This window comes from Poecilia mexicana, unplaced genomic scaffold, assembly GCF_051168715.1.
Source record: "Poecilia mexicana isolate PSO_F unplaced genomic scaffold, ASM5116871v1 scaffold_11, whole genome shotgun sequence".
Lineage (NCBI taxonomy): Eukaryota > Metazoa > Chordata > Actinopteri > Cyprinodontiformes > Poeciliidae > Poecilia > Poecilia mexicana.
The window spans coordinates 28,455,439-28,464,850 of NW_028263380.1; the positions used below are offsets into that span (position 1 = coordinate 28,455,439).

The window sequence follows — 9,412 nt, forward strand, 5'->3', positions numbered from 1 at the left end:
TTCTTATTACTGTTAGATACATCATCCTTGTAATACACTGCTAGTTTAATTCTTCTGTGATACTTTTGTAATTCAAACCTCATTTGCATTTTAGTTATTTGTTTATTGTCAACCTGACTAGGAATGAAGGTTAGACCTCTGCTCAAAAGGGAACGCTGTGCATCACTCAGAATAAAGGATTTTGAAAGATTACAGATATTATTATGTACAATCTGAGAGTGCCCTTCCTTCTCTCCAAGGCTCTCAGGGCAATCTATTTTAACCACTCACCCCAGTGGTTGAGAAGACGGGATGCAGTGGCCTTGGTCCAGTGGATTCTGTCCCTGGCCACCGTGAAGGACGTCTTCTTCAGTGCAGGGATGTAGAGAGGAAGCTGCATGATGTGAGTGTTCAGGTGAGAGAGGATTGCCTGTTCATGTTGAGGCAGAGCAGATGAGAAGTTGACCTCAGGAACATAAACATCTGCATTAGGACACTTGGTCCTGGCAGCTCTCACAGCCGCCTTCATCTCTCTCACAACAGCTTCCTTGTTTCTCTGGGATCTGTGGTTGATCCCCAGAGAGAGGATCAGACGCTCGACACCCTCGTTGATCTGCGTTCTTCCAAACAGGTGTGTCAGATGTCTCCATCTGGCACCGGAGAAGCTGATGACCTGCAGATCAGGGTTGCTCACGTTCGGGAACCTCGCTACGTTGGAGTCTCCGATGATGACACATCTGCTGTCGAGGTTGAGGGCCCAGTTCCTGGTCTTGGACAGGACGCCCTCCTGCCCGGCTGTCATCAGGGCCCGGCCGACAGAAGGGCCCGTGGGGCCGGCCGTGGAGGAGACAGAGGCAGGAACACCAAACGTGAGCTTACGTTGAGTGCTGACCTGTAGCCTGCGTTGGATGGGGGCCATCCTGGGTCGCAGAGAGGTCATTCGAACTTCACGAAGGGAGGGTGTGGGGGTGGAGGAGCGGGTAGATGGAGATCTGTATCTCTGGAGCTCCTCCTGCAGGAACTCAGCCACAAAGGAGATGTCCTCATCTAGAGCAGGAGTTGACCTTCTCTGTGGAGGAGCAGGCACAGGGGTTTGAGCTGTTCTCCGGGGGACAGAGGTGGTTTCTCTGGCTGGGTCCTGCTGACGTTGGGGCAGAGGAGTGATGTTCTCTGCTGCATGGTGAGGGGGAGGGGGGCTGCATGCTGCATCCAGGCTCCTCACAGATGTCACAGGTGACCAGTCATTTTGGGGAGGATCTGTCATGGTAGCTGTGGTTGACATGACAGGTCTAGGGGGTGGGGGAGGAGGGGGGGAGGGAGAGGAGGAGGAAGAGGAGGGGGAAGATCGAGGGACCACCGGTTGGGAGGGGGAACGGTGGAAGTAATCATATTCATCCTCCTCCTCTGTAGTTGCAGCTTGAGTTGGTGGAGGGTGATCAGCAGGTTCACCCTCTGTTTCTGCAGCTTGCTGAGGTGGCCCATCATCCTCTGTATTCAGGTGCCGAGAGGATGGGTTGGATGAGGAGGAGGAGGAAGCAGCAGAGGATCCAGCAGGAGAGGGGGGAGCCCCATCATCATCTGAGGCCAGCAGGTAAGCCTGGACATCATCTGCTACAGATGGGTTGAATCTTTTGCCCAGGTTGCGTTTGGCCCATTTCACAGCAACCTCCAGCGGTTGCAGCATGTCGCCACCTAGTGCCAGAAGCAGCTGTTTTTCTTCTTCTTGCACATCCTGATAGTGTTGCCTCAGGATGCACATTGTGTTGAAGGCCCAGTTCCTGGCATTTCCATCAATTAAATCGAGTGTTTTAATTGATGGATTGGCAGGTTTGATCGCCTCAGCCAGGTTGATGGTGATCCGCTGGATGGCCGGTGGGTCACGATCTTTCTGGGATACATTGTTGAGGTGGTGGGTGGCTTTAAGCAGCCTGTGTAGGGATCTGACCTTAACGGTAAAGTCCGGGTCGTCCGATTGCTGGTATTCGGTGCGGTTCGGCCTGTTCCGTGGTGCTGGGCGTGGTTGGGGCTGGCGTTGCTGCCGCTGCTGAGGCTGCTGTCGCTGCTGTCTCCGTTGCTGGCGCTGCTGCTGTTGCCACTGATGTTGCTGGTGCTGATGCTGCTGGTTGTGGTTCCGACGTGGTGCTCCGTTGTTGTTCCAGCCCCGGGAGTCAGTACGTGGTTGGCGGTACTGGTTGCGGGGCTGGGAGCGGTATGGTTGTGGTCGGAAGTCCACATCGCGACCATAAGGACGCGGCTCACGGCGTTGCGGAGGGTACCTCTGACGTGGCTGGAAGGATCCGCCGTGTCGGGAAGGAGGGTACTGCCGCTGGCGGTGTTGTGGACCGGAGCTTCTGCTGCGATCCGCCGTGGGGTAGCGGGTCACCGAAGCATAGCTGGGCCTCCAGCGTTGTTGAGGGGGGTCCCAGTTGTTCGGTGCCGCTTCGTAGCTCCGGAGGTAGCGGTTCTCCAGTTGCCGGTTGCGTTGTCTGCCGCGGTGGTAGTGGACTGTTGTCCAGTTGTCATCCTCATAATCCAGAGGATCAGAATTCCAAACCATTTTGGATGGATGATAAAAAAAGTTTTATAAAAAAATCTAAACTGTGATTAAATGAAAAAATAAAAATTAACTAAAATAGAATAAATGAAAAATCGGGAAAACTGAACTGCTTTTAAGGCCGTTCGGCACTTATTTTATTCAGAACACGAGACAAGCAAACAAAACGCGACGTTTCGGTCAAAATTAAACCTTCATCAGGCAGTCTGCTGTCTCAACTAAGAACATCGGTTAAGATTCAAGTATATAAAGCAGAACAGTTTCAAATTTCGCACTTCAAACAAGCAGAATAAACAGTTGGCTCTGATTGGCCGAACGAGTGCAGGTAACACGTCATAGAACAGGAAGGGAGGGGGGAGGCTGAGGAGGAGATTTAAACATATACAAACACCAAATAGCGCTCCCGCCCCCTACTGGTCAAAAAAAGGAACTGTATCCAGTGCAGTGGAAGGCCAACAAACATATTTACAGGTCAGGATGGCAAAACCATAGAAAATCAATAAAATTATGCAACATATTTACATATTTACAAGGATAGTTCAATATTTACATTATATATACATGTTTTAATAAAAATTAGGTTTTAAACAACTTTTATTCAACCGTTCAGGATTAAAAATAAAAGTCAAACATATAAATTAAGACAGGTGATGCACAGCGTGAGTGTTTAGGGATTTTGGTTAGGGGAAATATTTACATTTAGGGTTAAAATTATAAATTAGGGTTAATAATGCATAGTTTTAAGTGGTTAGGGTTAGAAAAAAATCTTTGGTAAGGGCATAAAAAAAAAAAAAAATATACAAATTAGGATGGTTAGGGTTAGAGAAAAATCTTTGGTAAGGGCATAAAGAAAGATATTCAAATTAGGAGGGGGTCAAAGGTTAGGATTAGGCAAGGGAATGGGACTTTAGGTTTAGGCACTAATCCTTGATTGTTTCTGTGTTTTAAACAGGTGTGGAGGGATCCCATGGTCACCACAGAGAAGACAGGACACTGAAGAAGAACCCAGGCGGGAGGCACTGGCTGGTTAGGACGAGTGTTGCGGGTTGGAGCAGGGTTTGGGTTCAAGGTCAAAGGTCAGGAAACCAATATTGGTTCCCCAAACCAATGCCTCTTACCCTCTACCCCGCCCAGATGCACGGGCACGTCCCGCCCGGAGAATCAACAGTGCAGCCTATCTCTCGTTGAGGCCCCTGGGGATCTTAGTGTCCAACCTGTGGATCCAGAGCCTTTCAGCTCTCCTCCTCTGGGCCGGAGACCACGCCGGGTTGGAGTTCAGCACCAGAGCCGAAACAGAGGTCCAACCGTGCCTAATAAAGTGTCGAATTAGGGGTACATGTGTCTTTTTTTGCTTTTGAATATTATGTCTGTGTTGGACAAAACGGGTGAGGAGGGTGTTTCCCGTTTCGCCGACATAATTCATTTTACAAATTTTACATGTGATTAGATAAACACAATTTTTTAATTTAGGGTGGCCTAATTGATCTAATTTAAAAATTGTGTTGTTAAATTTATTTTGTACCCAACTCAACTGTTTGAAAAAATCACTCTGACCTTTCACCTTGGGTTTCTCCAGAGGTTTGACTTCAGCTTTAACTAGGAAGTCTCTCAAATTTTTGTTCCTTTTATATGCCGCAATTATTCTATAATTTTGAAGTAAAGAGGTTTCTGATTGGAATTTGGTGAAATTTTGTTTAATATTATATACAAATTGGCCTGCTGAAGAGGTGAAGGTTGTGATCAGAGGAAGTAGGGGAGACGGATCGGGGGGTCTGGACTCAAGGAAGCCTTTCCTACATGCCCTGAGGAAAGTCCTGGAATATCCTCTTTTGGAAAGTGCAGAGAACAGGATCTTAACAGCCTCCTCAAAATCTGCTCTCTGCGTACATATCCTGTGGAATCTGAGGAGTTGTGACTTGATGAGGCCGGCATATGTGTGCCTTGGGTGATAACTGGTTTTAAATAAGAGGGCATGTGTGTCTGTTTCTTTGAAAAAAACCTTGATATCCAATTTGTGTGTCGTGTCAAAATTTGGTCCTTTAAAGGTGGTTGTGTCCAGAAAATCTACCGCTTTAACGCTTGTAGTGGACTTGACTGTAATGGAGGGATTGTATGTGTTTAAATGATTGAGGAATTCCTTAAAGTCTTCTTCAGAATGAGTCCAGACCCCCCAGATGTCGTCCAGGTATCTGAAATAAAATAAAGGGGTCTTTCTGCAAGTGCTGAGGGCACCCTCCTCCCAGTCAGCCATGAATATATTTGCATAGGCAGGTGCAAATTTTTTACCCATGGCTGTACCTTTCACTTGCAGGAAGAAGTTTCCGTCAAAAACAAAGTCATTCCTTTTCAGGTTGATCTCCAGCAGCTGGATTAATTCACGATCTGGCCTCCTCGAATCTGGGTACTTAAAGAATATTCTTTTAATGCAACTAATTCCTTCATTTATATCAATGTTAGTGTACAAACTGTCTATGTCAATGGTAAATAGAATAGAGTCCTGAGGTAGGGAAATTAATTTGATTTTTTCAATAAAATCATAGGTATCTTTAATATAGCTTTTGTGTAATATGGATAGAGGGTATAAATAATGATCAATAAATTCTGCTGTGTTATATGTTTCACTCCCACAGTCTGAAACAATTGGTCTTCCATGTGGGATCTCATTTTTCTTGCTCCAAGCTTCTCTTTTTTTGTGTATTTTAGGGAGCAAATAAAATCTCCTGGCTCTGGGTTCAGGAGGCCCAAGCAGGTAAGATTTTTGTTTAGCATTAATGAATTTCTTTTTATGTAGATTGTCAATTATTTTTCTAATTAGGGGGGCTGTTTCTTTATAAATAGGAGCATCCAATTTCTTATAATATGTTTGATTGTATAATTGTTTATAGCCCTCCCACAGGTACTGTTCTCTATCCATAATCACAATAGCACTGCCTTTATCAGCAGGTTTAATTATTATATTCTTGTTATCCATTAATTCTTTAAGTGCTTTGCTTTCTTCTATAGTTAGGTTAGGTATGGTTTTACTAAATTTAAAGTTTTTATCTAGGTATTTTAGATCTTTATTAATTAATTTTCCCACCTCAGGAGGAAGAGCGTCGATTGGAGGAGACCAGTCGGATTCAGGTAAGAAAGGTAGGTTCTTATTACTGTTAGATACATCATCCTTGTAATACACTGCTAGTTTAATTCTTCTGTGATACTTTTGTAATTCAAACCTCATTTGCATTTTAGTTATTTGTTTATTGTCAACCTGACTAGGAATGAAGGTTAGACCTCTGCTCAAAAGGGAACGCTGTGCATCACTCAGAATAAAGGATTTTGAAAGATTACAGATATTATTATGTACAATCTGAGAGTGCCCTTCCTTCTCTCCAAGGCTCTCAGGGCAATCTATTTTAACCACTCACCCCAGTGGTTGAGAAGACGGGATGCAGTGGCCTTGGTCCAGTGGATTCTGTCCCTGGCCACCGTGAAGGACGTCTTCTTCAGTGCAGGGATGTAGAGAGGAAGCTGCATGATGTGAGTGTTCAGGTGAGAGAGGATTGCCTGTTCATGTTGAGGCAGAGCAGATGAGAAGTTGACCTCAGGAACATAAACATCTGCATTAGGACACTTGGTCCTGGCAGCTCTCACAGCCGCCTTCATCTCTCTCACAACAGCTTCCTTGTTTCTCTGGGATCTGTGGTTGATCCCCAGAGAGAGGATCAGACGCTCGACACCCTCGTTGATCTGCGTTCTTCCAAACAGGTGTGTCAGATGTCTCCATCTGGCACCGGAGAAGCTGATGACCTGCAGATCAGGGTTGCTCACGTTCGGGAACCTCGCTACGTTGGAGTCTCCGATGATGACACATCTGCTGTCGAGGTTGAGGGCCCAGTTCCTGGTCTTGGACAGGACGCCCTCCTGCCCGGCTGTCATCAGGGCCCGGCCGACAGAAGGGCCCGTGGGGCCGGCCGTGGAGGAGACAGAGGCAGGAACACCAAACGTGAGCTTACGTTGAGTGCTGACCTGTAGCCTGCGTTGGATGGGGGCCATCCTGGGTCGCAGAGAGGTCATTCGAACTTCACGAAGGGAGGGTGTGGGGGTGGAGGAGCGGGTAGATGGAGATCTGTATCTCTGGAGCTCCTCCTGCAGGAACTCAGCCACAAAGGAGATGTCCTCATCTAGAGCAGGAGTTGACCTTCTCTGTGGAGGAGCAGGCACAGGGGTTTGAGCTGTTCTCCGGGGGACAGAGGTGGTTTCTCTGGCTGGGTCCTGCTGACGTTGGGGCAGAGGAGTGATGTTCTCTGCTGCATGGTGAGGGGGAGGGGGGCTGCATGCTGCATCCAGGCTCCTCACAGATGTCACAGGTGACCAGTCATTTTGGGGAGGATCTGTCATGGTAGCTGTGGTTGACATGACAGGTCTAGGGGGTGGGGGAGGAGGGGGGGAGGGAGAGGAGGAGGAAGAGGAGGGGGAAGATCGAGGGACCACCGGTTGGGAGGGGGAACGGTGGAAGTAATCATATTCATCCTCCTCCTCTGTAGTTGCAGCTTGAGTTGGTGGAGGGTGATCAGCAGGTTCACCCTCTGTTTCTGCAGCTTGCTGAGGTGGCCCATCATCCTCTGTATTCAGGTGCCGAGAGGATGGGTTGGATGAGGAGGAGGAGGAAGCAGCAGAGGATCCAGCAGGAGAGGGGGGAGCCCCATCATCATCTGAGGCCAGCAGGTAAGCCTGGACATCATCTGCTACAGATGGGTTGAATCTTTTGCCCAGGTTGCGTTTGGCCCATTTCACAGCAACCTCCAGCGGTTGCAGCATGTCGCCACCTAGTGCCAGAAGCAGCTGTTTTTCTTCTTCTTGCACATCCTGATAGTGTTGCCTCAGGATGCACATTGTGTTGAAGGCCCAGTTCCTGGCATTTCCATCAATTAAATCGAGTGTTTTAATTGATGGATTGGCAGGTTTGATCGCCTCAGCCAGGTTGATGGTGATCCGCTGGATGGCCGGTGGGTCACGATCTTTCTGGGATACATTGTTGAGGTGGTGGGTGGCTTTAAGCAGCCTGTGTAGGGATCTGACCTTAACGGTAAAGTCCGGGTCGTCCGATTGCTGGTATTCGGTGCGGTTCGGCCTGTTCCGTGGTGCTGGGCGTGGTTGGGGCTGGCGTTGCTGCCGCTGCTGAGGCTGCTGTCGCTGCTGTCTCCGTTGCTGGCGCTGCTGCTGTTGCCACTGATGTTGCTGGTGCTGATGCTGCTGGTTGTGGTTCCGACGTGGTGCTCCGTTGTTGTTCCAGCCCCGGGAGTCAGTACGTGGTTGGCGGTACTGGTTGCGGGGCTGGGAGCGGTATGGTTGTGGTCGGAAGTCCACATCGCGACCATAAGGACGCGGCTCACGGCGTTGCGGAGGGTACCTCTGACGTGGCTGGAAGGATCCGCCGTGTCGGGAAGGAGGGTACTGCCGCTGGCGGTGTTGTGGACCGGAGCTTCTGCTGCGATCCGCCGTGGGGTAGCGGGTCACCGAAGCATAGCTGGGCCTCCAGCGTTGTTGAGGGGGGTCCCAGTTGTTCGGTGCCGCTTCGTAGCTCCGGAGGTAGCGGTTCTCCAGTTGCCGGTTGCGTTGTCTGCCGCGGTGGTAGTGGACTGTTGTCCAGTTGTCATCCTCATAATCCAGAGGATCAGAATTCCAAACCATTTTGGATGGATGATAAAAAAAGTTTTATAAAAAAATCTAAACTGTGATTAAATGAAAAAATAAAAATTAACTAAAATAGAATAAATGAAAAATCGGGAAAACTGAACTGCTTTTAAGGCCGTTCGGCACTTATTTTATTCAGAACACGAGACAAGCAAACAAAACGCGACGTTTCGGTCAAAATTAAACCTTCATCAGGCAGTCTGCTGTCTCAACTAAGAACATCGGTTAAGATTCAAGTATATAAAGCAGAACAGTTTCAAATTTCGCACTTCAAACAAGCAGAATAAACAGTTGGCTCTGATTGGCCGAACGAGTGCAGGTAACACGTCATAGAACAGGAAGGGAGGGGGGAGGCTGAGGAGGAGATTTAAACATATACAAACACCAAATAGCGCTCCCGCCCCCTACTGGTCAAAAAAAGGAACTGTATCCAGTGCAGTGGAAGGCCAACAAACATATTTACAGGTCAGGATGGCAAAACCATAGAAAATCAATAAAATTATGCAACATATTTACATATTTACAAGGATAGTTCAATATTTACATTATATATACATGTTTTAATAAAAATTAGGTTTTAAACAACTTTTATTCAACCGTTCAGGATTAAAAATAAAAGTCAAACATATAAATTAAGACAGGTGATGCACAGCGTGAGTGTTTAGGGATTTTGGTTAGGGGAAATATTTACATTTAGGGTTAAAATTATAAATTAGGGTTAATAATGCATAGTTTTAAGTGGTTAGGGTTAGAAAAAAATCTTTGGTAAGGGCATAAAAAAAAAAAAAAAAAAAAAAAAAAAAAAAAAAAAAAAAAAAAATATACAAATTAGGATGGTTAGGGTTAGAGAAAAATCTTTGGTAAGGGCATAAAGAAAGATATTCAAATTAGGAGGGGGTCAAAGGTTAGGATTAGGCAAGGGAATGGGACTTTAGGTTTAGGCACTAATCCTTGATTGTTTCTGTGTTTTAAACAGGTGTGGAGGGATCCCATGGTCACCACAGAGAAGACAGGACACTGAAGAAGAACCCAGGCGGGAGGCACTGGCTGGTTAGGACGAGTGTTGCGGGTTGGAGCAGGGTTTGGGTTCAAGGTCAAAGGTCAGGAAACCAATATTGGTTCCCCAAACCAATGCCTCTTACCCTCTACCCCGCCCAGATGCACGGGCACGTCCCGCCCGGAGAATCAACAGTGCAGCCTATC

The 9,412-nt window shown here is 47.3% G+C and overlaps 2 protein-coding genes across 2 annotated transcripts; both read right to left on the bottom strand.

Annotated features, from left to right (window-relative positions):
- Positions 1–253: 253 nt before the first annotated feature.
- On the bottom strand, positions 254–3,267 carry LOC148156629 (uncharacterized). The gene has a single exon (XM_088009839.1). The coding sequence runs from the start codon at positions 2,534–2,536 to the stop codon at positions 254–256; it is 2,283 nt and encodes a 760-aa protein (XP_087865965.1). The 5' UTR covers positions 2,537–3,267.
- Positions 3,268–5,923: 2,656 nt separating this feature from the next.
- On the bottom strand, positions 5,924–9,022 carry LOC148156630 (uncharacterized). The gene has a single exon (XM_088009840.1). It carries the CDS (start codon positions 8,204–8,206, stop codon positions 5,924–5,926), a length of 2,283 nt encoding a protein of 760 aa, XP_087865966.1. The 5' UTR covers positions 8,207–9,022.
- Positions 9,023–9,412: the final 390 nt, after the last annotated feature.

Coding starts and splice junctions, on each gene's coding strand:
- LOC148156629 (XM_088009839.1), bottom strand. CDS start 2,536: ATGGTTTGGAATTCTGATCCTCTGGATTATGAGGATGACAACTGGACA.
- LOC148156630 (XM_088009840.1), bottom strand. CDS start 8,206: ATGGTTTGGAATTCTGATCCTCTGGATTATGAGGATGACAACTGGACA.